The sequence below is a fragment of the Lynx canadensis genome, chromosome A2, assembly GCF_007474595.2.
Source record: "Lynx canadensis isolate LIC74 chromosome A2, mLynCan4.pri.v2, whole genome shotgun sequence".
Taxonomy (NCBI): Eukaryota; Metazoa; Chordata; class Mammalia; order Carnivora; family Felidae; genus Lynx; species Lynx canadensis.
The window spans coordinates 76214509-76242438 of record NC_044304.2 but is presented as its reverse complement, the minus strand read 5'-3'; the positions used below and the strand labels follow the sequence as shown (position 1 = coordinate 76242438).

The following is a 27930-nucleotide window of genomic DNA, read 5'->3' as shown; positions in this document are numbered from 1 at the left end:
CTTTTGTGTTTCACCTTCCCTTCAGGTGTAACTAAGGACCGTAAAAATGAAACTCAATGGGCTCCCTCTTCATCTTTTTTCTTTGCCAACAGCCACACTCATAAATGACACATCCTTTCCTCCAAAAGTCTGTACCTTACTTACCAACGTATCCGGGATTACAGACACAGGCAAGCTGTAAAGTAACAGGATCTTGATAGCAGCTATTGGCAAACTGGCGTCCGCTGTCGGGACCATCTGGGCAAGGACAAGGGCGGCAGTGATCTCCTGACCCAATGATGGGATCACCATAGTAACCGGCTAAGCACCTGCATCAGTCGCAGAGGAGAGAGGGCCATGAATCACAGTTGTAAGAAACCTGTTACAAGAAGGAGTCTTAGAAACTGTGTTCTCTGCTTGGGGAACGTTCACTCCCCATTCCTCATGTTTTGACTTGGAGAACTTTCCATTAGGACGCTGGTTCTCCAACGGTAACACCAATCAGAATCCCTTGGAGGGCTTGCTAAAACGGTTTGCTAGCTCATCCCTTCATTTCTAACTCAGTAAGTTCCACGTGATGCTGATGCTGCTGGTCTGGGGATAACACCTGCAGGGTCACTGCAGTAGGACCCTAACTCACTTCCCCCTCCCCCCCGCCCCCAGAAGAAGAGATACATCTCCTCACGTGACCCTATTGTCCTACCAGCTGTCTGCCTTCCAGAGCATTCTGCCTTGCATTAAAGGGTCTGGAGAAGGGGGTGGGTGCAGGGTGGGAAGATAGCATGCGATTGTCTGTCGATGCCCCGGAGGTGTGATGAATCAGTTAGCAAGCCCATGGTGGAAAGTTCTTCAATCCAGCCTTTACCAGTAACAAAGCTGATAAGGATGCGCTCCAGCAGCAGGACTCTTGCCTCTTCCAGGTGGTTTCTTTTTTTTTTTTTTAGTTTAAAAAAAAATTTTTTTTAACATTTATTCATTTTTGAGAGCACAAGTGGGGGAGTGGGAGAGGGACAGGGAGACACAGAATCCAAAGCAGGCTCCAGGCTTTGAGCTGTCAGCACAGAGCCCGATGCGGGGCTCGAGCTCACAAACTGCAAGATCATCACCTGAGCTGAAGTCGGACGCTTAACCGACTGAGCCACCCAGGCGCCCGTCAGGTGGTTTCAAACAAGAGACGCACAAGGGATGTCATTTATCAACTCCCAACTCCTCTCCTTACAGATCAGGAATCCATGGAGCTTAAATGACTTGCAAGGCCTACACAGCCAGTTACTGATAAGCCAGGATCTGAATTCAGCCTCCTGACTTGTCTGAAGCAAGAATTCTTCTATGTGATGCTGCTTCTCTACGTGAGTGATTAATTGGGTTACTTTTTCACTTCCTGTAACGTAAAAGGTTGAAGGGACTTTGGAGATCATCTAACCCAACCTGGTTACGGTACTCATTGATGGCGGGACACTCAGAGAGGTGAGCTAACTCCCCCAGGGTCATGGAGCAGGTTAGAAGCAGAGCTGAGCCTGGAACTCAGGTCTAAACATTGCCAATTCATTTTGTTTTCCATGGCTTGTTTTTGTTTTGCTCTTTTCCTTTTGAGACAGAAGTTTTTGTTTTTGTTTTTGTTTTTTTTTTAAATGGGGCAGAGGGAGGGAGATGAGGAAATACAAGGGAAAGCTGTTTAGTGGAAATTAACCTTCTATTTAATTAGACACAGACACAATACAAGAACATGTTCCCGGATTATGTACTGGGAAAGTCAGCAGAGGTGAAGCAATTTTGCACAACGGGTTCTGAAAAAGTTTTCTATGAGGCTTTTCTAGGTGAAATACATCCAACTACCTCATGATAGAAACTGAGTGTTCATTTCCTGCCTCTCCCACCACTTCCCCCCTTGGGAGTGAGCTGAACCAAGGGCTACTTCTTAAATTCACAGGATTGAAACTCTGATCTTCTTGGAATGAAGAAAAGAGAAAAGAGAAAAGCAAAGAAAAAAGAAAGATGAGAAGTTGGTTTACAGAATCCCAGATATTTTAATAAAGCTTTGTCATCCAAACGCAGGGCTGAAAATTTTCCCCCTCCCACACCCTTTCTCATTTTCCTAAAAGAAACAAAACGCTTTACAAATAAAACCCAAAACAGTCCCAAATATCAAGTAGACTCTTCTCACAGATGCTTGTCCCACTACATTGCCCAACATGCTGGATTTAACACCCGCAGGGCGGGTAACCACCTGTGTTCCCCACCCCACTCTCTTGTCCTTTTTAAAGTTTTTTTTTTTTTTTAATTTTTAAAAATGTTTTTTTTATTTTTGAGACAGAGAGAGACAGAGCGTGAGCAGGGGAGGAGCAGAGAGAGAGGGAGACACAGAATGTGAAGCAGGCTCCAGGCTCTGAGCCGTCAGCACAGAGCCTGACGCGGGGCTCGAACTCACGGACCGTGAGATCATGACCTAAGCCGAAGTCAGACGCTTAACCGACTGAGCCACCCAGGCTCCCCTTTAAAGTTTATTTTTGAGTGAGAAAGAGAGAGAGAGAGAGAGAGAGAGAGAGAGAGGGAGAGCGAGCGAGCAGGAGAGGGCAGAGAGAAGGGGAGAGAGAATCCTAAGCAGGCTCTGCACTGTCAGCATAGCGCCTAAGGCGGGGCTTGATCCCACAAACCCCAAGATCATTACCTGAACTGAAATCAAGTCAGACACTTAGCTGACTTATCCACCCAGGCCCCCCCTTGTCCTTTTGAATCTAAGTTTCTCATCTGTCGGTCTTTCTCAAACTTATTCTCCATCTTCCAAAGAACAAGAATGAAAAACTTAATGCAAAAAACTGACACCATCAATATGTTAATTTCTTCCTTTCAAGACTTGTATAACTGTCTCCTTGTTATCTTCTTACAAGGCACTTTTGTACTTGGAAGGAGTAACTTTTATTTGAAGGAGTAGTTTACTGGAACCTCCAAATTGTTGACTACCAACTACTCTAGCACAGAGCCGGGAACCGTGTATTTGCTTCCGGGCACGTCTTTCCGCCATAAGTGAATCACGTATTCACTTTCCATGGACAATTTCTCTCTCATCCGATGAGCAATTTTCCCACTGACTGAAGCATTTGTTGCTATTTTAAAAACAAAAGTCCCAGATAGTGTGGATGGACGTTAAAAGACAGAAAATCTATTGGGGTAAAAGGTGAAGACTATTTACTCCAGAAAAATCAGGTTCTCATAGCACATCTGCCTTTATTTAGTGATGAACAGTGTAAACCAGCATGTGATTTTTCCACGTGGATTATTTCGCATCTACCGAGCTTGGCTGTACTGTTAGTAGGGGTACGTTCTAGGTAGGTCCTCTTTTACTATACCCAGTGGGGTATGCTTTAGAGTCATAAAAATTACTCAATTCATTTGCTACCTGGAGAACAGGTATACCAATGCACATTTTCTACGGTCTCCCAGAACCTGTAGCCGCATAATGTGTTTCAAACCAAAAAGCCGTCTAAAATTTGATTAATCCTATTCGGATTTGGTTTCTACCTTGACCCAATTTAGGCATTAACATTTCAGAATTCGGGTCCTGGGCAAGAATCTGCTGAGACAGGGTTTCCATCCAGGTCTGTGCTGACCTCTAGGATGGCACCCCAGGAGGGCAGCTCACGTTGGTTTTGTTCTCTGCTGCCTCTGCAGTGCCAGCACAATGCCCAGCGCATAGAAGGAATCAACTACGGGCTAGCTAAAGGACTGAGTTCCTAGGAAGTACTGAGGTGGTCAGAAATGAAACCTTCTGGAGTCTGCTGGAGCTTTTGCCTGGTGTTGGTCTAAGATGCTGTTTGCTCAGCCAAAAATGATCTCATTCTCTTCGCTTTCAAGAGGCTGGGAACCCTACGCCCCAGCAATTACACTACTAGGTATTTATCCAAAGGGTGCAAAAATGCTGATTTGAAGGGGCACATGCACCCCAATGTTTATAGCAGCATATAGACAATAGCCAAAGTATGGAAACGGCGCAAATGTCCATCAACTGACGAATGGATAAAGATGTGGTACTTATATACAACGGAATACTAGTTGGCCATCAAAAAGAATGAAATCTTGCCATTCGCAATAATGTGGATGGATCTACAGTGTCGAAATAAGTTAGTCAGAGAAAAATAAACATGTGCTTTCACTCATATGTGGAATTTAAGAAACACAACAGGTGAACGTATGGGAAGTGAAGCAAAACTAAGATAAAAACAGAGGGAGACAAACCATACGAGACTCTTGAATACAGAGAACAAAGTGGAGGCTACTGGAGGGGAGGTCGGTAGGGGTATGGGCTAAATAGGTGATGTGCATTGAGGAAGGCACTTGTTGGGATGAGCACAGGGTGTTATATGTCAGTGATGAACCACTAAATTTCATTCCTGAAATCATTATTATACTACGTTAACTAACTCGGTTAAAAAAAAAACTGGATTTGGGGTGCCTGGGTTCCAGCCCTGTGTCGGGCTCTGTGCTCACAGCTCAGAGCCTGGAGTCTGTTTCGGAATCTGTGTCTCCCTCTCTCTCTACCCCTCCACCACTTGCTCTCTCTCTCAAAAATGAACATTAAAAAAGTTTTTTTAATAAAAATAAAAAAAGGGGATCCTGTGAAGTTTTGGATTACTAAAAATCCGCTGAGTTGATCACTCCAAAAATGCTCATGCAGCAATAATCTTAAATGTACATCTAGCAGTGGTTACAATTTCTGATGATGACACATTAATAAAAACTTGATGTGATTTGCATCGTAAGATAACGTGAAATGTTAGACCTTCACGTTTACTCTTTTCTGGTTATATGTGTTCTAGACATCTATACTCCTCTAGAGATATTAAAAATTTAAATTAAAAGAAAAAGGGGCGCCTGGGTGGCTCAGTCGGTTAAGCATCTGACTTCGGCTCAGGTCATGATCTCACGGTCCGTGAGTTCGAGCCCTGCGTCGGGCTCTGTGCTGACTGCTCAGAGCCTGAAGCCCGTTTCAGATTCTGTGTCTCCCTCTCTCTCTGCCCCTCCCCTGTTCATGCTCTGTCTCTCTCTGTCTCAAAAATAAATAAACAGCAAAAAAAAAAAAAAAAAAAAAAAAAAAAAAAACTAAAAAAAGAGGCGGTGAGCACGTACCTTTCACAGTTGTGCCCCGTGGTGTAGTCCTGGCAGCCCGAGCACGCCCCGGTGGCAGAGTTACAGTCGTCGGCGTGGCCGTTACACTGGCAGGGCTGGCAGCTGGGGAAGCCCCAGTAGCCGGGCAAGCACCGGTCACACTGCCGAGCATACACCCCGTGGAAGCAGTGGCACTGGCCAGTGATGGGGTCGCAGAAAGCGTTGACGGACCCTTGCAGGTGGCACTCACAAGCTGAAGGGACAGGCGAGGGTGGAACCGCCTTGAGAAACTCCCTAAATGCAAACACACCCCCAAACAGAAGCACCCCCGTGCCCGGTTCAGAACGCTCATGACTCAGGCGATGGGTTTTGCGGAGGGAAGCCCTGCCTTCCAAAGCCACAAAGCCCAGCTTGGTATTTCCCAGGTCATCTCAACGGATACGTGACAATTCTGATTAACGTACGTTTGCAGCCACTGGGGCCAAAGCCGAAGGTGCCCGGGGCACATCTGTCGCAGGTTCTTCCAACCACGTTGGGCCGGCACTGGCACTGGCCTCCATTGGGATCGCAGACGGAACTTAAGGAGCCCTGGGGGTCACATTCACAAGCTGCAGGGGAGAGAGAGGTCAGAACCTGAGACACGGAGCAGCTGACCCCAGGAGAGAGAGAGGAGTGTGGCATGGGGTGCCTGTGTGGCTCAGTCGGTTGAGCGTCCGACTTCGGCTCAGGTCATGATCTCGTGTTATGTGAGTTCGAGCCCGACGTCGGGCTCTGTGCTGATGGCTCAGAGCCTGGTGCCTGCTTTGGGTTCTGTGTCTCACTCTCTCTCTGCCCCCCCCCCACTCTCTCTCTCTCAAAAATGAATAAACATTTTAAAACATTATATATATTAAAAAAAAGCAATGCATGTAGCCAGTCACACTGGCTGTGAACCGGACCACCCCTTTCTTTGGGCTTGCCCTGATCCTTCCCCTTCACCACCTTGGCTTATTCAGAATTCCCATTTCAAATAATGTCATCCCTATGATGAGCAGGCGGGAACCAACAGGAGACGGAGTTGGCAGATAAAAGCAGTTTTTCTCGGAAGGAGGTCATTAAGGTTTTTCTCCCCTTGCCTTCAAAGGTCAAATAAGCACAGGACCGTAGACAAAAGCCAGTGACCTTTGGGAGCGGTATGACCTTTCAGGGAGAAAAGCAAACTTCAGTAGTATGATGCTCCCTGATTCCATCCCAAGTCCCTACCTGCCTACGGAAATGCAGTGTCCTCATGGCTTTGCCCCTCGTCACCGTGTGTATTTCTTGAATATCGATTGCATCTATCACTAAAATAGTGGTGCTCTATCACTGAAATATTCCTTTGGTTTTTTTTCTTTAAAGTTTGTTTATTTATTTTGAGAGAGAGAGAGAGAGACACGGGAGGGGCGCAGAGAGCAGGAGAGAGAAAGAATCCCAAACAGGCTCCACACCATCAGCACAGAACCCGACGTGGGGCTCGAACTCACAAACCGGGAGACCCTGACCTGTGCCGAAACCAAGGGTCGGATGCTCAACCGACTGAGCCACCCAGGTGCCCCATCACTAAAATATTCTTAAAAAAAAAAAAAAAAAAGAAAGAAAGAAAAAGAGAAAAGACAAATCACAGTTGAGACACTGTTTCCTTTGTGCTTGCCACCTGCCTGCCACAGAACTGGAGGGCATGCCTTCCAACACACCTCGCGGTGCCAAATACTCCTACCTGTCAAGAAAGAGGGGTCGGGGATACCTACCCAGGCCTGTCTGGTGTAACAGGGCAGAAATGCTGAAGATTATGTTTCTGCACACGTCGGTCATTGGTGTTTTCACAACGCTTCTGCTGTTCTCCAGGCATCTGTATCTCTGAAAGGTTTCCCAGGCGCTGTTGGTGACCAACCCGTCCCCTGATCCTCCCACGGTGAAGATATCCAGTGATTTACAAAACGGCATGAGAACAAGCTGCGGAGAAAGAGGAACAGCAGAGCATTCTTACGGTGGTGTCTGTGTCGTCAACTGAAACGAGCCAACACGTGAAAGCCCCAGATGCTTTTTTGACTCCGGCAACGAAAACACTCAGACTCATTCAATACAGTAAATACCTCTTCGCTCGTAAATAGTCCTGCCAGAAAAAAATTTAGAGATACCTTACAGAGCCTGATGGCTTTTGCAATGCCATTTTTAAGATACTTTTTATTTTCATCAACAATCAGCTTGAGTAAATCCTTTCCAGGCAGCAGAGTTTTTATTAAAATCAACAGGCAGGGGCGCCTGGGTGGCTCAGTTGGTTGAGCATCAGACTCTTGATTTCAGCTCAGGTCATGATCCCAGGATCATGGGATCAAGACGGGAGCTGGACTCTGTGCTGGGCATGGAGCCTAGTTAAGATTCATTCATTCTCTCTCACTCTCTCTCTCTCCCCGCACCCCCACTCCTCCTCCCCTGCTCATGTGTGATCTTTCTCTCTCTCAAAAAAACAAACATAAAATAACATAAAATAAAATAAAATAAGCAAAGTGGCATTGGAGGCAAGAAAGAATGACTGTACCTAAGCTCTCCATGTTACCCCTCCATCAAATCCTCTGGGGGAGCACATGAACCCTCTCTGCCCCCAGCCTTTCCCCCATGACCTTCACGTCAGAAATGACCTTCCACTTACGGAGTCGATAAGCGTGTAGGGACTCTCCAGGTCACTGTCGGAGGACGTGTACTGAGGCAGCTCTAACCTCACCGTGTAATTCACACCCTTCTCAAAGCACACGGGGCGCGGAAGGACGACATACCTGCGCCAAAACGAGAGGGAAAAATAACAACAGAAAGTCAGCTTTTAAGTGTCCAATCCATCAGTCCATCAGTCGAAGATCTACATAGATCCTTGCCAAGGAAGAAAGGCAATTGCCCATGTTTGGCTGTGGCTCGGAAATGCTAAATGGACAACGCACAAGGCAAGATACCAGGGACAAAAAAACAATTTGCATATTCATTCTCCTGAGCTGCAAACCAGTGTCACACTGACCTTGAGCCAGGCGATAAGGACACCACCTGGTTGTCATCATCGGGAATGGTATTACCGCATCGGCTGCTGGTTGGGATCTTTCCAGGTCGCTGCACCATGATGACAGCTTTTTCCCAGCGGTCGGGGAGCTAGAAGAAGCAGCAAGCCATCAAAGGAGCATCCACACTGGCCGCTGCTGCCTGTCTGTTTACAAAGACCTCTCCCAATCGGTCATTTGCCAAGTTTAAATGAAAAACACTTGCTTGCATTTCCTTTCCCTCTTTACCATTTCCTCTGCTCTTGTCTCAGCTCCAGCCCTAATCTCGTCTCACCAGGACGAGACACAGCCTCCCGACTCTCCCCGCCTTTCCCAATCCTCTTTCCAGCTGTGTCTGGAAACACAGCTCAGATCATGACAATCCCCTGCTCAAACCCCTATTAATATAGTGTCCAAGCCCATTTGCTGATCCCAGCAGCCTTGCCAATCCTATGCCCTTATCTAGCTGCGTTTCCACACTCTCAAAGCTCTCCCCCTGGCCACACCGTTCCTCACTTCCTTTTATGTCCAAATTCCATCTCTGTTTTAAGGCCTAGAACCGATTCTTTATGGGACGTGTTGGCACCTGCTGGCACAGCTGGGCCGCTGTGAGCCTCTCTGTCTTCCAGGACTGTCTGCCTCTCTGCTCTTGCACCTTCCACTTTCAGCCTTTTGTTAAAGGTGGGGTATGCATCCAAGCCTGGGCTACGCAGGCTGTGACGTCAAGGAGGGGGTCTCAAACATCACCACCTCAGGTGTCAGCAAGGCTGAACGCCTAACGACGAATCACTAAAAGTTTGCGAAGCTTAATTCGAGAAAAATGTACATTCACACTTCCTCAGGGGTATGAAGTCAGAGGGGTTCCTGTACGCTAATGCAACCTCCACATTTCACAAAAACTGTGTCCATTAGAAGAAGAGATTTCTACCACCCCCGATAGTCCATGGAAGGTTTACCTGTGGCTCATAGCGAATTAAGATGTCATACTCCATGGAATATGGTATGTTGTCAATGAAAAACTCCAAATAAGCCCCTTCAGGCACTCGGACGAAGCCGGCTCCCGTCCAGGAAGGAATCCGGTCTTGAACGTACTGCCGCTCCACGATGCTGACCCCCTGCGGACAAGGCGGGCAGTAGTTATGCTTTACTTGAAATGGAATTCAAATAAATACGACAGTTAAAGAAATCTGAAGTCACCCAAAGGTCCAAACCATAGGCATTACACCTATCTCTTGCAGTCACGTTTTTCGGTAGAGTGTGTAAGTTTTTGACATATAAAGAGGAATCGGTTTCCCTTTGGTTTTGTGGTTGAGGTAGTCTTGGAACACTGGAGATGAGGCTCCAAGGGCCTGGAAGACACCTTCTATGATATAACCAGGAATGAGCCTAAAGGAAGGAGGGGGAACGTCCCAAATGCTTTCATAAGCAAGCCGAGGAGTGACGAGCCATTTCCCAGATTTTCTACAAGGCTCATCCAGTATCCAGTGGATGTATTTGCCTTTTTCACTGGCATTCGTTTCAAGCTCCAAGTACAAGCGAAGAAACTTCATACCATCACAAGGGCTCACCACAGAGGAGTTCATTCTGATGGTCACTGAGACTAAAAATCGATCAGCTTCTGTTACCCCAAGCACCCATCTGAGTTTGTTCACAGGATCACGTAGAACCACTGTGATCAGTTGCCTCCAAAGTCCTTCATTTTCTCTATGCAGAGGCGTTCAGCTCTCCCTCCAACAGTTGGAACCTGTGTTACCCCGCCCTCGGATCTGCTCTGGGCTTGTGACTTCTGACCAAGAGAATTTGAGAAAGGGACCTCTGAAACTTCTAAGCCCAGCCTTTGAGAGACCTGGCAGTGTCTCTTTCCTCCTCTTTGACTCCAGACCCCATGTAATAAGTCTCATGGTCTTGAATCCACCATGCTGTGAGGAAGCTCAAGGCAGCTTCTTGGGGGTGGGGTCATGTGGAAAAAAAGGCCCAGCTAGCCTACAGCTGTTCTGGCCACCCCAGCTGAAGTGCCAGACGTACATTGTAAGCCACTGAATTTTGGGATGGCTAATGACAGCAACAGAAGGCAATGTCTTCTCTGAGTATTTGCTATACTAGATCAACAAGAACTTTGGAGCATAAGTAGAGGAGTGGACCAATGAAAAACAACTACTCACCCCTCCCCGCCAAAAAACCTACCAGAAGCATTATTAATGATGTTCCAAAGTCTCTGTGAGTTACAGATTTACTTGGCTTGAAATAGGACTGTGCTTGGAGTTCCTGGGTGGCTCAGTCAGTTAATCGTCTGACTCTTGGTTTTGGCTCAGGTCATGATCTCATGGTTCGTGGATTCAAGCCCCGCCTTGGGCTCTATGCTGACAGTGTGGAGCATGTTTTGGATTCTCTTTCTCTCTGCCCCTCCCCTGCTCGTGCCCGTCCCCCACCCCCAAAATAAATCAATAAGCTTAAAAATAAATAGAACTGCTCCCAAGAAGGCATGGTCCTGATCCCACCACTGACAAGAGCTGTAAAAATACTTTTTATACAGACTCCTTATGAAATGTGCATATGCCATTACTGCTCCCCAAACATGGCTTTTCCCATCTGCCCAGCACCCTCCTACTTACGGGCCCAAAGTTGGCTTCTTCTGCTTCGTAGATGTAGTGATCCAAGGTGGTGAAGTAGTAACCAGACTCCACTTCGTTGCACTGACGCCCGATCACGTGCGGTCGGCACGCGCACTGGCCCGATTCAGGGGAACAGCTGCAAAGGGGGGCAAAGCCAAGTCAGCTGTGCCACTCCATCTGCAGATGAACCCACCAGACACGCGTCTACATTTCCCACTAACATCAAATGGGTGAAATGTTCAGGTAGCGTTTACTTATTTCCTTCAGAAAGTAAGTACGTGCAAAAAAAAAAAAAAAATCACTGCCTACGAATTAATTGCAAACTCTGGAGCTCAGGCTCCCCCTGAGCTGGTTCTTTTGGTTTTTCATCTTGCTCGCCTTTCTTCACTGTGCTCCATTCATACCTTATTGAGGTTTTCTGTAGGTATCACCAATGTGTTTGCTTGGTATCTTGTATCTTATGCCTGATTTCTCTTTCCTGGGCCTCAGACACAAATATCCGACTCCCAGAAGGATGGTTCCAACTTAGCTGTCCCAGTGGCTAATGACAGATCACAAAGGGCAACACTCCATCCCTCCCCTGTCCTCTATTGGGGAGAGGACACCACCAGCCACGAGGTCAGCCAAGTCAGAAACCTAGAAGCTCTTCTCTCAAGTCTTTCATAACTAAGGAGGAGCCCAATTATGTGATTTCTTGGTCTAGGATCTTGCGCTTTGTCTCGCTCTTCGCACCGGCTGGGCTATGCCTTTCTGCGCTCTCTCACTCACGGTAAAATCGGTCTTCCCATCAGTGTTCTTGTTGCCAGTCTTCCAACTTCCCAAGCTAAACCACCACCACCCGCAAAGCTGCCCAAATGACCTTCCTAAGATGCACTGACCACATCACTTCCTGCTGGCCCTTCCATAGCCTGGCCCTTGTCTTTCCAGCCCCACCGCTCCCCTTGCTTCTCCAACCATATGAAAGATTTCTGCAATGCACAGGGTGATTCATGACCCCTTCTCTTGGCTTATGTTGTTCTGGTACCCGAGAATACCCTCGTGTCTTATCCACCCAGCAGAGAGCCACCTATTTTTCAAAGATTCAGCTCACAAAGGACTCCTGCTGTCACATCTCCTGACCATCACTCTCCACCCCAGAGAATGAACCACCTTCTCCTTCCTGCCACCACCTCCCTGCGGGAGAAACGATGTAGTCACAACACGTACAACAAAGCGTGTCACGTAGTAACTGGTCATTAAAGCAAGAACCGGTCTTCAAATCCTACCTGCCTTTCCAAGCCCAGTTCGTCTCTGTCATGGCGTCTGCTTTGGTCCCCCGCTATTCTCACATGGTGCTTTCTCTACCTGCACCGTCAAGACAGTTATCACTTTCTCTCTTGACACTTTCTCTCTAGATCCGTCTGAGCCTCTACCAGATGGCAGATTGCTTGAAAGGCGGAACCATGCCTCCTTCACCTCGGTCATGCCCCTGTCCCCCTCCTGGGACCTGGTGCAGCCCTCTGCACACCGATCACACTCAAACATTGGTTGAACAAACAGAATGCGTAGGGATAGGCATTCTGAATACAAAATATGAACAAATAAAATAGATTTAATGTAAATGATAGAACTTTTTTTTTTTTTTTTTGAGAGAGAGAAATAAAGTGCAAGCAGGGGAGAGGGCCAAAGAGAGAGGGAGAGAGAAAGAATCCCAAGCAGGCTCCACACTCAGCGTGGAGCACGACACAGGCTTACTCCCCTGACCCTGGGAAATCAGGAGTCAGACACTCAACTGACTGAGACACACAGGCACCCCAAACTTTTTTTTTTTAATTTGACATGTTGTTTCAAATAAAGCCCTCTGGATAGACTAGAACATATTCGGTTTGTTCTCAGGCTATGTCTCTTTTCTCTTGTGCACAAGGTAAAACCAAATCATAGGTGGCCATTTTTTACTTTGTTGAAGTCAAGATGGGGTTTGGAATTGTTACTTTAAACCCACTCCCAGAGTTCAAATTTTTTCCTCATCCCAAAGTTCATTTTATTTAATTAATTTTTTAAATGATTATTTTTGAGAGAAAGTCCATGTGTGCAAGTGGGGGAGGGGAAGAGAGAGCGACAGACAGACAGACAGCCAGAATCCTAAGCAGGTTCCGCGCTGTCATCACAGAGCCGGATGCAGGACCTGATGCCACCAACCATGAGATCATGACCTGGGTTGCTATCAAGTCGAATGCTCAACCGACTGAGCCACCTAGGTGCCTCCCAAAGTGCATTTTAAACCAAGTACCTAAGGCAAGTTACAACTCATGGGAAGACGGAACGCTTCCAGGCTTATTACCAATGTCCCCAACTGCCCTGCCATGGTCCCCCCCCAAAGTCTTCTTCCTGCAGATCACATGAATGGCTTCTAACCCAGAGGCATGAGTACTTAACCTCCTGTAGCCAATTCCCAGAGGAGGAATGCTTGCTATAGTTGGGACCTAGCCATCTTCTGGCACAGTCCACCAACAGAGTCATTTTCAAGAACTTAGGCATCGGGCATTACGTCATACGGACAAGAGAAAATCCTTCCTTCCTGAGGGAACGAATGTGTAAAACAGGAACCGCCAAAGAAGAAAACAACTCGATTCCTCACCTGCCATCACCAGAGAACAAGCAAATGACGGTGAAGGATAAAGACAAGCAGACGCAAGATTCCTAATTCTGAAGACGAAACCACTCACGAGAACCCGGTCACATGGAAGGAGTTCCCGTAACATCTGCCCTGGCGATCACGTGCCTCTGTGCCCACAGACGTGAAGCGTGGTCTCCGACAGGCCTGGCTCCACTTGGACACTTACTCCTCTAGTGAATGCGTTCCTGTGGCTCCACCTGCCTCTATGCACCTAAGTTCTGGCCCTCACTCAGCTCTGCTCGACTTGTCCATTTCCAGCCACGAAGGGGATGCTCCCACGGCCATCCCGCTGTCATCTCTAACTCACCTCATCACCTCTCACACTGACTTACCCTCAGCTCTGCTCTTACTGCCACATTTAAAATTCTTCTGACTTGGGGCGAGACATGACCTTCCTTGTCCTTCATCCTCGATATCCAAGTCTTATTTTGAGAGGTCTTTCAGCTCAGAAGTGTCATCTTGCTGTCACTGCCACAACCACCGTCCAGCGTGTCATCGTGCCATACCTGTCCCTCTAGCAGCCTCCCACAACTCCTGATGCCTCTGCCTGTCTTCCAGCAGCCTCCACAACCATCCTCTGAAGACCACTGCTACTCCTTCTGGTGGCCACCCTTTGTTTTCCGGTGAGCCACACCCCTTACCTTCTTTCACAAGTACTTATGGAGCCAATACTGGCCCTGGTGTCAACACCCTCACATTTTCGCCCGCTGTCACTTTTCCTCTGAATCCATCTATACCTCCTTGGTGAGTCTATTATTTCTGAAGGATATGGAGAAGGAAAAATGGGAGGAAAATAGTTCTTGCCCTGAAGAACTACCAGTCGAACTGGGGGGTGGGGATAAACTGTAAAGCAAGGGACCACTGCAGCAAAGCAAAATGCACTGAGTACCTACACAGAGCTACAGTGAAGATACAGGCTGCAGAGGAAGCCACCCTTCACCTGGTTGGGGGACTGAGGAACGTCATGGAAGCCATGCTCTGAAGGTGGCAGGGGATCCTGACAGGCAAACAGAGGACAGGAATGACAGGCTGAAAGAGGGGGAATGTGAGCGGAGACGGTCACGGTCAGACCAGGTCTTGCGCATATGTTACACTCAATCTTCGGACCTTTGCCTGTCTTCCCCCTCCCAGCTGGAAGGTCCTCCTGCCCACCCATCACACCTTCCAAACCTCTCTCAGCTTTCCAAAATGAAGCTCAAATCCTACCTCCTCCATAGTGAGACAAAAGATTACATGTAATCATCCTTCTTGTGTTCAAGTAAAAACCCTATCAGGCAGAAATGGTACACTTGACCCCCGTACCACCAAATTTCCCTATAACTAGATACAGATTCCATTTGCTGGATCAGTAAGGTAGAATAATGATGGACGACAAAATAAGTCAACCCCCGTGGCAGGCAGAAATAATGCCCTCCCCCCCAAGAATAATAACTGATCATTATCCCCCCAATCCGCTGATAGATGATTTCATATGGCACCAGGGGGGTTGCCGATGTGACTGAAGTTAAGGATCTTGAGATGGGGAGATTATCCAGAGTTGCTGAATCTAATCACATGATTTCTTAAAAGTGGAAAAGGCAGGCAGAGAAGTGGGTCAGAGAGATGGGACTTGAGGAGGATCTCACCCACCGTTGTTGGCTTTGAAGATGGGAGTTGTGAGTCAAGGGATGTGGACAGCCTCGAGGAGCTGGGAATGGCCCCTCGCTGACAGCCAGCAGGGTATCAGGAATCTCCTCCTATAGCTGAAACAAACTGAATTCTGCCAACAACTCCAATGAGCAGGAAACAGATTCTCCCCTAGGGCCTTCAGACATAAACACAGCCCTACCAACATCTTGATTTTATTCCAGAAAGGCTGGCCGTGTCTGACATACAGAACTGTAAGATAATAAACTTATGTTGTCTTAGGCCACGAAGTTGCAGTAATTTACGATGCCAGCAAAAGAAAACTAATACAAGACCAATTTTTTTTTGCCAGTGGCTAAAGGCCTAGATTATTAAAAACAGATTTCCCATAAATGTAGAAATTAGCCACTTGTTTACAAAAATTCTACTGGAAGGGAAATTCTATTTCATTTAAATAGCGATGAGCAGAGACAATACTGTTTAGTTTCAACTTTTCTCTATTACTAAGAAATTAGGCACAAAAAAGGGGAAAACATCATCATTCATAAGAACCACCACTCTATTCAACCCTGGTATCTCTTCCATAATTCTGATTCCACACTGATCAGCAGTCAGCAGTCCAGGGTCCAGTAGTCCAGACCTTCTCTCCCAGCCTCCTAACCAATGAGGATAGTTTCTTAAATGTGTTCTATAATCTCTTTACATCCAGCCACCACAGTAATTAACAACTGGTGAGATACCATTATCACTCAATACACGGCCAAAAACACGGATTAACTTCTGCTCTGGTTTCAAAGTGTAATGAATTTCAGCTCCTCACTTATTGGGCATCTACAAGGCCCCCGATGCTGAGTATGGAGAAGGATGAGAAAACAAACAAGACACAATCCTTTGTGTGGTGCCTGGGTGCCTCAGTTGGTTAAGCGTCCAACTCTTGATTTTGGCTCAGGTCATGATCTCATGGTTCCGGAGATTGAGCCCACGGGGCTCGGCACTGAGCGTGGAGCCTGCTTGAGATCCTCACTCTCCCTCTATCTCTGCCCCTCCCCCACTCGCACATGCACACTCTCACTCTATCTCTCAAAAAAAAAAAAAAGACCCAATCTCTGTCTAGAGACCTTTAAAATACAAATAGCGATAACACGGAGCAGAACCACTAAGTGCTAAAAGCAATACAGAAGTAATGTGTTGTTGAAACATCCAAGGAAGGTTGGGGTCGTCAGTTCAGGAAGCAGAAATCTTCAAAAGAGTGGTGGGCTTCAAACCAGACACCAAAGCTCTAAATTTAACTGAGGCAATACATTTTAAAGGATGCTATAAAATCGTTTCTATTTTTCAATGTTTTCCAACACTTGCAAGTAGCATTTACCTAGCAACCATTCCTATTTATTAAAGCAGGTTATTTACTAGGCAAAGCTTCGTTAGCCTGGCTTAAGCCACATTGCTTAAAATGGGTCTTCTCTAAAATATTCCACAATTCAGATTACCTGTCAACGTGATCGACCTGGATTGCTAAAATTTTATTCCACACAAACAAAACCATTTGACTCATTACACAAAACATTTTTCCACTTGACATGGTTTTCACGTTTAATTCTGCTCGTGGCCAAAGTACCTGAGGAACGTTTGGGGTCACAACCAGATACTGCCTGTCCAAAAGAGTGCATAATTTGTTTTTATCTCATAAATATCTTCTGTTTCTCAAAATTTTTTTCTTGATCAACGTTTATTCCACTACCTACCATGTACCTATGGCAGAGCAAAGGAATATTACCAGGTAGAAGATATTTATGCATGGTTGCAATAAAACAATCACCCAGCAAGTATCTCTCCTCAGTGCCCACTATGCACCAAGCATTCTTCTAGCAGAATTGGTGTTTCACAAGACTTAATTGGACCTTCTATCACCGTATGGGGCTCCTAGAGAAAGTCCTCATGGGGGCAAACTTTGAAAAGGATCGCTACGAAACACTGCAGAGTCACAGAGGTAGAGAAATATTTAAAGGTTCTTATTTTTGGGGTGCCTGGGTGGCTCAGTCAGTGAAACATCCGACTTTGGCTCAGGTCATGATCTCAAAGTTCGTGAGTTCGAGCCCTGCATTGGGCTCTGTGCTGACAGCTCAGAGCCTGGAGCCTGCTTTAGATTCTGTGTCTCCTCTGTCTCTTTCTGCCCCTCCCCCACTCACACTCAGTCTCTCTCGCTCCCTCTCACTCTCTCTCTCAAAAATAAAACATTAAAAAAAAAGGCTTTTTCATCAGTGATGCCAAAAAAATAGGGTATCTCATCAATCATGCTAGGAAGATCAAATTACCTGCTTTAAAATCTTCCCTAAAATTTTTTACCTCATAAACTCTCTTGATTAGAGTGTCTGAGTTCTATAAATTCTTGCAGGAGAGACAAGGAACAGGCCAGGGGCCATGTGTGGGCAGTTTAAAGACAGGAAATGTGTGTGCAATAGAGAAACAGAGGAAGGGAGTGTAAGTAACAGAAACCATTTAGGGTAAAGGCACATAGGACACTCTTGAATTCATGACATCATTTGGAGAACAATGTAGGCCACTTTCATCTAATCAAGAAGGATTTTAGGAATGATGACAGCTTTGAATTGAGCAATCAATTACTAAAGGAATCAGCAGGTGTTCTGGGAGTCACAAAGGAGAGTCGGAGACGTGATTCCAGAAGCAGACTAGCAGTTTTTCTTCCCTGCTTTTATGGAACTGTCCTTGCTTCCTCCCCTCTGGAGGTTTTCTAAGAACAGAAATTCACACTGGAGTCCCAGAGGCTACATGCTGTACTGAGTTCACTGCAGCGTCTGTAATGGAACCAACCCAAATGCAGAGGCCAAACAGAACATGTTCTTGCTGCCTAAAATCCCATTCCTTCCCAGCAGACTACGACGGTGTTGGGAAACAGTCTTGTAAGACAGTCAGTTTGGGGAGTACACGGAGCTTGCTTGATGACTTCAGCTTTTGCTCTCTCAGGGGAGATTCAGGCCACAAGGAAACATCTGCTTATCCCCTTAGACGCCACTTAACACCGTCTCTACCAGATGTTCTTAGTCCGACCCACTTACAGAGGCCAAAATTCTCTTTGACTCAAAGGTGGTTCATTTAACTCCTACAAATCTACATCTTGCCACATGTGTACAGGGATTAATTTTTGGTAGAGCTTGCACCTCATCTGTTCAAGGGATACCAATGTGTCTTGATAACTAAAAACGATTGCATGCAATTTTCGTTAATAGACTTAGAGGTTGGAAAAAAAACTAAAACCAGAAAGAAGAAGAAAATGAAAAGATTCTTAACACAAATCAAAATGGGAGTTCTTTGGGGCCTCTGGGTGGCTCAGTCAGTTAAGCATCTGACTTCAGCTCAGGTCAGGATCTCATGATCCATGAGTTCGAGCCCCACATTGGGCTCTGTACTGACAGCTCGGGGCCTGGAGCCTGCTTCGGATTCTGTGTCTCCCTCTCTCTCTGCCCTTCCCCTGCTCGTGCTCTGTCTCTCGCTTCCAAAAGTAAACATTAAAAAAAATTTTTAATGGGAGTTCATTTTCTGTGTTTTTTTTTTTTTTTTAATTAGTTAATTTTTTACAGTAGGCTCCATACCCAACATGGGGCTCAAATTCACGACCCTGAGATCAGGAGTCACACATTCTACCAACAGAGCCAGCCAAGTGCCCCTCACTTTCCATCTTTTAGGTTGGTGAAAAAGGAGTATACCAACTGCTGGTGGGGCTGGGGAAAAAAATTTGCTTTTGTAACCAGGTGGCTGGAAAAATATTAGCACAATCTGGAGAACAATCTAACAATCTCTATAAAAATAAAAAACGCACATATGCTTGACTTAGCCGTTCCATTGCTGGGAACCTCATCTATCTATACAAAACAAAAACAAAAACAAAAACAGGAAATAAGTTGTGGCAATTTCCCATGACAGAATACCAAGAAAAAAAGAAGAGGTAGATGAATACATGCTGTTAAAAAGAAAGAGGCACACGAATACATGTTGAAATGTATTTTTTTTTAATCTAACATGTTATTTAAAAAGAAATGAGAGGTGCACCAAAAACCAACCGATACTTAGGAATAAACTTAACCAAAGAGGTGAAAAATCTATACACTGAAAACTATAGAAAGCTTATGAAAGAAAGTGAAGAAAACACACACACACAAAATGGAAAAATATTCCATGCTCCTGGATTGGAAGAACAAACGTTGTGAAAATGTCGATACTATGCAAAGCAATCTACATATTCAATGCAACACCTATCAAAGTAACACCAGCTTTCTTCACAGAGCTAGAACAACCAATCCTAAAATTTGTAGGGAACTAAGAAGAAACGAAAGGATGACAAGATATTGTCATTTTTAATAGGTATTCTGAGCTCTATTATTAGTTTCTCGACTATGAGAAACTCCTAACAGTGGCACTTGCAGCCGCGGATGGGGGGTGGGGGAGGGGAAGGGCAGGATATCTGCCTTAGCTGTTGGAATGTTTTTCTTTTAAACGATGGGCATACATTGTTTCCAAAATTTTAAAAACAGTGTAAAGTACAAAACTAACCACAACATTATTAAAAGCCAAGAAACAGAAACGTACTTGAGGGCTTCAAAGCTAACTTGGGACAACCGATCTTTGCAAACACTAAGACCCCAGGTGAAAGCGATGGCCGGCCCCTCACAGTCAAGGGGAACGCACTTCACCTCCTTCAGAGACACCGAGCATCCCACGGCTCCTAGAGGTCAGGAGGGCTTACTGAGGGGACTGAGCACCAGAGCGAAAGTGTAGCTTCACTCACCTGTTGTTTAAAGCCCCTCCAAGGTCACAGTCACAAGGTCGACATCCATCCAAATCATTGCTCAAGCCCCAGTGCTCCGGCTGCAGAATAAAAGATTTAACATCGAAAGGTGGGTTCCCATAATTACACAATAGACCCAACAAGGAACAAGTTATGGCCTGTCTGGGTTGATCCACCAAATGCGCTTTTGTACCGTGAAAGCACAAAGTCTACAAGGGGAAGGAGTATAAACATTCTGAATTCAAGAAACCCAAGCTGCAGGTTGCTGGGGCCATCATCATGTAACGCCAGATCAGAACAGCTGCTTTTCCAAGCCAACAGCCTTTGTCCAGTTATTAATATGAGCAAGCAGCCAAGAGGCCAATCTTGTTCATTAGAAGTACTCTGGCAGTAAGAGACTTTTGGCAACTACTTGGCAGGCCTTTAAATTTTCCATAAGTTCAGCCTGTCAAAAACCTCATAGGCAAAGCTCTTCAAGGATTTATCTGCGTCCAAATGGCATAAAGCAAGTATTTTCACATCTGAAAGGGGAGGAAATCACTGAATCCTGAGAGCACTGGAGATGGAAATAAAAAGAAATGCAACAGAATCCATGTAGGGGAGAAGAGCTCTCTGCACCTTACTAAATATCTATTTCCTAATGAACACATAAAAACCAGGTCCATTGATTTAAATCAGACTTCCAGAAATTTACTTTAAGCATCTGGATATAGGCGAATGTGCCTATAGGTCATAAACATCATTTGGGATCAGTGGAACCCCTCTCACAAATTATAAAGGGATTCATAACAACGTTATAAAACACGGAATAATTTAAAAAATTACTCTCGGAATTACTCTACCCAGAATCACCACAGTGAACTTTTTAGGGTATTTCCTTCCAGATTTTGTTTTTCTTGATGAATTTTTTTCCTACACAGTCAAGGTACTACTCACATCCTATATATGTATTTTTTAATACCAGCATAAGCATTTCCTCACGTTACTGTCATTTTCAATGGCAGCTGACTATCATACTGTATACAAACCCCCAAATTTAGTTTACTATTTTCCCCACCATTGCTTCCATGGTTTTTGGCTATGATTAGTACAAGAGGCAATGAGTCTTCTGGTGAATACATTTCTGTCCAATTTTCTGCTCATTTCATTAGGAAAGATTCCCAGAAGGGGGATTACCGGGTCAAAGGGTACGTGCATTTCTACAGGCTACTGATAACATATTTCTAAAATGCTTTCTTTGCCAAGTATGAACCACTGTGCATTTCCATCAGCAGCTTAGAGGACCAGCCCCTCATTATGTCCTAATAGTTAGCATCCCCATTTGTAAAAACTTGTTAGTTCTGTCTATAAAAATGGGATGTCGCTGTGGTTTTTATAATTCTAACAGCGACAGTGAATATCTTGTTAAAATCAATTCATTGGCAATTCTTCTTCTGTGAATGGCTTGTGTCTTTTAACATTTATATATAAGGGTGATTGATGGTAGGGTCTGCAGTAGCGAAAGGCATTCTCCACTAAAACCTGTCACCTTCACGAACTCCTCATCCCATGTAATCAGGATTTACCTACCAGACACTGGTCACAATGCTGTCCTGTCACCAGACGCTTACAGTAGCAGTAACCAGTCTCAGAATCACAAGGATTCCCGCCAGGAATCGTTCCCAGAGGATTGCAGGCACAAGCTTAATTAAAGATAAAATAAAGCAAAGAAACACAAACCAAGTGAGCGCCCAGAGGTGGTCTGGATTTAGAACTGCAAAGTCAAACGGGAACAGCGTCCACGAGAACACCCCAACTTTTTCACAAATGCGCTTACATTTACAACCAAATGGATCTTCAGCACTTAAGCCGTAGAAGCCCTCTTTGCAAAGTTCACAATGTTCTCCTTCCACGTGTAATTTACACCGACACTGGCCGGCAATGAGGCCAGCAGAAAAATCGGTGTAACTGTCACAGATTCCCCCATTCTGAGATCCAGCTGGGTCACAGGTACATCCTAAGAAGAACAAAAAGCACCAGGTAACAATGTAAGTGTTTGTATAAACACACGCTCCCGTCGGCCCCTCGGAAGGTCACAGAAATAGACTAAAGAAGACAGGGCGCCAGGCAGCTTCTGCTGCCAGCATCCTATGTAGCAGTTAAAATAAAGCGGAGTCTCATGCTCACACCAGGAGTCCCGAGAGGATGGTGGTCCCCAGCCTATTCAAACTGAAAGGTGACTGGGGCGTCTGGGTGGCTCAGCTGATTACGTGTCCGACTTCAGCTCAGGTTATGATTTGACAGCTCGTGAGTTCAAGCCCCGCACTGGGCTCTGCGCTGACAGCTCAGAGCCTGGAGCCTGCTTCAGATTCTGTGTCTCCCTCTCTCTCTCTGCCCCTCCCCTGCTCACGCTCTGTCCCTCTCTCTCAAAAATGAATAAACATTAAAAAAAAAATCAAATTGAAAGAGGACGGAAAACGTCATGAAATTCCCCCACGTACGTTCACAGAGGTGAGGGTCTCGGACGTCTCTCTCCGGGTGCTGGAAGTAAAACGGCTTGCACTGTTCACAGTTGCGTCCCATGGTGTTGTGCTGACAGTCATCACACACCCCTCCGCTGACATTGCCGGTGGCCAAGTACACGGCCATGTCAAAGTGGCACGAGCTCGAATGTTCATTGCAGTTACACTCTGTGTGACAAGGCCAATGTCAAGAAAAGCCTTTTTTAGATCTACTTACCAATGGACGAGGGAGTGCCAGGAAGAAACTCATTTTGGAAAGCAGGGATGAAGTTCAGGCAGCTAACACTTAGGGGCCCGTGGAAAAGGACATGTCCGCCTGACATCATGCTGGAAGCCTTCCAAGGGTAAGCTTTATGAAATAACTGAACAATCTGCCCGTTTTGGAAGAGAACGGGCTACGAAGCAAAGAGTGGAAAACTTGGGGGAAAGGATTGCCCCTGGTAGCCACGATGTGGAGGGCGCCTCTGGGTGCCACTCAGGGTGGGAACACACCCCTCCAGAGGACATTCTAGGCGATACTTCCGGGAAAGCCTGTCTGGGCCGCCAGCTCTGGGGAGTGTGGTGTCAAGGTGATGCTCTTCCTTCCCATTCCCACCAGCTCACGTGACCAGGCTCTTCAGTGAGAATTAAGGTCTGTGCAACAGCCATCTGGCCAGCCTTCTGACCCTCTGCTGGTCCAACCCGGCTGTCACATCATCTTACTTTCTGCTCTGTGACCCACATGGACTCCTCTGTCTTCTCACAACGAAGCCTAACTTGGCTTGGCCCTCACAGGGCTCTACACTCTGGCCTCATCCTCTCCCTCCTGCAACACAACCTCCCGTACGGAGGGGCTGTGAGGTATCCACTGACAGACGCTGGGTGCCTAGCAGGGACCTGCCCTTGACACACCTGTTGAATGAAACGTCGGAATCATCTCCCAGGGCAGACTCGGTGTTGGTCCTAAGAAGAACGTTCTTGGGGCTTTAGGCTTTGTGCGGTTCTCCTTATCTAAACTCCTTCCCGCCTCCCCCTCCCTCTCTCCCTCCCCCCTCCCCCCACCTCCCTTTCTTCTTCTTACCTCAACAATCTCAGCTATCATCAAAGGGTTGTACTTAATAACAATCCTTGACCACTCCAGCCCTCACTGGTTTCTGAACTTCTAGAACAGGCCTCAGTGGGGGAAGGGGCAGGCATTGGAATCACTGTGGGGGGCGGGAGGTGTTTCAAACTACACGTCTGCCCAGAGAATGCCACCGGGCTGGCCAGCTGGCCGGACGTATGCCATGGGCTGCAGCCAGAGTGGAACAGAGACAGGGCCAACAACTGGTATAAGGTATAAGCCTCTTATACCTTAGTGATCTACCGTGCCGTATTTTTCTCTCATTTTTCTCTCGCGCTCCTCTTTGAGACAGGTACAGAGTCAGGGACAACATCTCCAACTTCTAAGTCTGCCAAGCCCCTGGCTACTGCTCTGAATGCTAATGTATTGATTGAACTGAGTGGATATTGGTTTCCTAAGAGTATCTGGGTGACGCTGGCAAAAGGGTACTAACTTTTCTTCCTTTTGCAAAAATCACGTACTCTTATAGTAGCTCTAATCAGAAAATGGGTCCTGGAGTCTGGACGTCCCTCTGACGGAGACTTACTTTTACAGGCATTGCTGTTTCGACCTTCAGCGGGTCTCCAAGGTAAATCGTGGTAGAAATCCATGCACAGTTCACAGTTTAAGCCCTTGGTATTATGCCTGCACATGCAGTGCCCATGAACCTTGAAAGTTACACAAACAGGAAAGAGCAAAGTTAGACATGCAACCTGATGGCCAGGTTTTCTCCACCATCAGTGGAAGCAATAAACCCCTTTCCTACTAATCCGCATCTCTAGCTCAGCGCAATGAAGATTTGTTTTAATTCTATCCCTCCCTGAAGGGAGTTCTGTCTTTTTGGTGGCTTGAACTCCCATCTCTAGGAACAGTTCCTATTATATAATGGATACTCAATAAATATGTGACTGAAGTAGGGATCAAAGAACCCAGATGAATAAAATCGGTCACTTAAAAATTAGAAAAAAAACAAAAAACAAAAAACAAAAAAAGCCCCACAAAACACAAAAACTAGGTACTTAAGAGTTAAAAAAAAAACTATGTCAAAAAGAAACTTATTGTAAGAGAAATCAACAAAAGTTATAATGCAGAACTAAATGTATGCATACCACTGGAAACCAACTCACATTACTGCAAATTTTACCACTAAATCACAGAACAGAATGGGTTTTTCTGCTTCTTTTGTTTTGTTTTTGACTTCAGGCAAAGCACTTCATTTTTTTTCCCAACCGAAATGAGATTCAAAATATTAATCATTTGCCACATTCACATTTGCTTTTTTTCTCTAAGAAAGGAAATCTAAAATCTTGGGGGGAAAAATATAAATTATTTTGCTTTGTGAAGGGCCTAGGATGCACTCTTTTGCACCGTGTCTCTTGCAAGATATGCCTAAGCCCCTGAGGCACGTAAATGATAAATTCTTTCAGTCTACCAAATATGCATGTACTTAGGCACCTCACCTTAACACTAGTTTCTACAGAATGGAATTCAGGAACAGGACAGACAGGTCCGCCCTGGACTCACCTTGACAAGAGTGCAGAGAGCAAAAGACTAAAATCATCTCATTACAAGCTAGTTTTCTGCAGACTAAAAAACAGACCCAAAGCACATGCCACAGGACCCTACAGTGTCTGAATTAACAGCATAATGTACTGAGACCCGTGACAGTGACGGGCCTGTAGGACTTAGCTACACGCCAGGCTTGTTATCCTGCAAAGTAAACATTATCTACCTAGCATTCCCTGAAAAATGTAGCAAGAGATTACAAGGACAGGTCCTCCTTTGAGGCCCCATTGAAAATGCCACTTTATCTACGTAGCAAATGTTCTAACTGGAGCGAATGAAGGCGGAAGTTTCAGGCAGTTGAATACACTCAATCCTGGACCTTCTTTGATGAGGACTAACGATCTTTGAAAAAGCAAACGGCAAGTAAGGAAGCCTTACACTCTTCAACGAGGGAGGCCCAATGTCTAATGGAAGGAATCCTGGGGCAGAGTCCAGGAGGGTAAGATTTGAATTTCCATCTGCCATTTACTTAGGGCCCTTTGGTGAACTATTTAATCCCTGCTCTCTTCTTACAAGGATAATTGGCTGAATAAATCCTGTTTAGCTCTAAAATCCTGTGGGTCTATAAGAATTAGCAGTTCACTTAGAGACTGGTAAAATAACCCCGACTTTCTCCATTTGGCAAATCATCCAAACCCCCAATTTTTAGAAGTACGTAATTTGACAACACGTATATTTGGCATAAAAGTGGGAAAAGAATGAAACTAGAAGAAATATATAAAGAAACAAAGCCCATTGGATTCCGAAATCATATTTCGTGGTTCCAGGTTCAAATGTCCAGGTTTTCTGGACTGGGATCACTTTATGCCTTGTAGCATAAAGATGGGGATGTTTGTGGTGTCTAATCTTCCCTAAAGGAAAAGATGCACTGGCTATGTAGAAAGCTTTTTCCTCCTTTTTGACTACAAAAAAATATCTATTGTAGTAGCAGCTTGCTGCAACAATTTCCCAAAATTAGTTCTTCGCCCATGAAATGAAAAGCTTTTATATTCTCACAGTCTAAGAATGTTAACAAAGAGAAAACCATCAACCACCAGTAATGGCGGAAAGAGCTCCAAGTCAGTCTGGAAAACTAAAACCCCTAGAAATTGTGCAAGGTTTAAGGTAAGACGAGATTCAAATTGCTTTCAGGAATCATCTGTATGAAGGAGAAAGCCCCCCCACAGCACTCACTCACCATTCCTTCTACTTCTTCATTGATTCCATCCACAGGAGCGCATTCACTGGCATGACCGTAGCAGAAGCAATTTCCTCGAACCACCATATCATAAACTGCATAGTAATACTTTTCCCTGATTTCCATCCGGGAATCCAAAAGGTTATCTCCCAAAGTGTGGAGCTTCACAAACTTGATTCTCAAGTTGGTGATTTTTAAGAGATCTACAAAGGTCACCAAGAAGATGAAAAGTCTGATCACACCAGCAAGACTTGTTTTGCAATTATACAACACCTCTTCTCTTTATAGAAAGGCACGGCAGATAAAAATGCCGAAGTAAAGGAAAGGTTACCCCCTTGTATGATCTAGATGACCACGCTAGTAAAGTTTAATAAGTATATTAAGACTGTGAGTCTCTGGAAGAAAGAAGGTTTGCTGCCTCCTTACTAGTTTAGTAAGAACATCTATTCTGTGACGGATGTGCTTGCAGACTGTTTCAGGAAAAAGCGCAAAAGCAGAGAAATTTAAGAACACGGCTGCAGGACTGCAAGAACCCACTGGCACAGAGTAATCTGAACCATCGCAATTCCATGTGGTGCCCACAGCAACTAGCGTCAGTCTCAAAATCAGAGAGTTCTATTCAGGTAGGAGGGGGTTGAGCGGCACACTCCAATTGTCTTCATTATTGTAAGATAGAACGAAACATTTTCGTGTTTATTTTTGGAGAGGAAAATACTCTCTGAAATTTCCCACGACAAAGATGAAATCCAAGTTGCTAAAATAGATTTAACACTATGGAATAACTACTATCCAGGGACAGAAGGTCTCCATCAAATTTCTACACAACGTCACAGTCTCCCACTTTTTTGTCCTAGTTTGCCATCCACAGCGAGGCATAGGGATAAAGCAGCTCAGAATCAGGAGGTTGGGCAAGTTTTTGTTTTTTCCCCCCTAAATGTAAGTTACTTGTAGATCAATTTCTCAGATCTTTTCTTCTCTCTCCTGGGTCTATAGATGAATGCTTACTACAGAAGCTGGCTAGCAATTACATTCTATTAGTAACCTGATAAGCCAGAAGCCATTCAACCTTCTCTACCAATGCTTTCATCAATTACTAAGTGGACCCCAAAACACCGATGAGTCCATCAGCCCTCCTATGCCCTGTGTAGCCTGGGGTTTCTCCCAAGCTTTACTTTCATTTGGGCTGATACATTCTCTACAACAGGGAACAACGGAACGACGGGGCGTTGGCCCCACGCGTCAGATACATTCAAAGCCCTGATACAATTTTAACTACTGAAAATCTATGCAGAGCTTACAATGAAGACTATAGAAATAGCTGTGGGTTGAAAGAGAAAGTCCATGAGTCCATGCATTAAACTTAGGCTCTTTGTAAAAATCAAACACAAAACAGAGAAACCGTGGTACAACTTAGCTGAATGGAATTTATGAATGCCAACATTTCCTCCTGCACAGAACGAGCACAAGCGCCTATTGACAAGAGGCCAGACAACAAAGCTGGAGAGCAGCTGGAGTATTTAGAAGCCCTTGAACTGATCTTTGTGGAAGGCCTCAGAAGAGCAAATATGCTCCTTCTACTCTCTCCTACCACAGTTAACAACAACTAAGCCTTGTATATTGACCGCTGTTGTATACTGAGGCAAAACCACTTGTGAAGAGAGTCTCTGAGCTCTCCACAATAGGGACGATGAAAGAGACGTTGTTCCCGCGAGGACAAGGTCAATCGAAAACGTGATCAGTTAAAATGGACGCCTCTTGAATTTTTCTGAGGCCATTTAACAATGAAA

The 27930-nt window shown here is 45.4% G+C and overlaps 1 protein-coding gene across 1 annotated transcript in view; it reads right to left on the bottom strand.

Annotated features, from left to right (window-relative positions):
- The window catches only part of LAMB1 (laminin subunit beta 1), a 74781-nt gene that overhangs the window by 29776 nt on the left and 17075 nt on the right, over positions 1 to 27930 (bottom strand). The window contains exons 7-20 of the mRNA XM_030307758.1: positions 26144 to 26346; positions 23948 to 24068; positions 22299 to 22487; positions 21635 to 21814; positions 21388 to 21500; positions 19819 to 19898; positions 10736 to 10871; positions 9080 to 9238; positions 8108 to 8235; positions 7751 to 7874; positions 6849 to 7053; positions 5547 to 5690; positions 5104 to 5335; positions 145 to 308 (exon numbers count right to left, since the gene is read on the bottom strand). Of these exons, the coding sequence (XP_030163618.1) occupies positions 145 to 308; positions 5104 to 5335; positions 5547 to 5690; positions 6849 to 7053; positions 7751 to 7874; positions 8108 to 8235; positions 9080 to 9238; positions 10736 to 10871; positions 19819 to 19898; positions 21388 to 21500; positions 21635 to 21814; positions 22299 to 22487; positions 23948 to 24068; positions 26144 to 26346 (2178 nt within the window). The remainder of the gene's footprint in view (positions 1 to 144; positions 309 to 5103; positions 5336 to 5546; positions 5691 to 6848; positions 7054 to 7750; positions 7875 to 8107; positions 8236 to 9079; positions 9239 to 10735; positions 10872 to 19818; positions 19899 to 21387; positions 21501 to 21634; positions 21815 to 22298; positions 22488 to 23947; positions 24069 to 26143; positions 26347 to 27930) is intronic.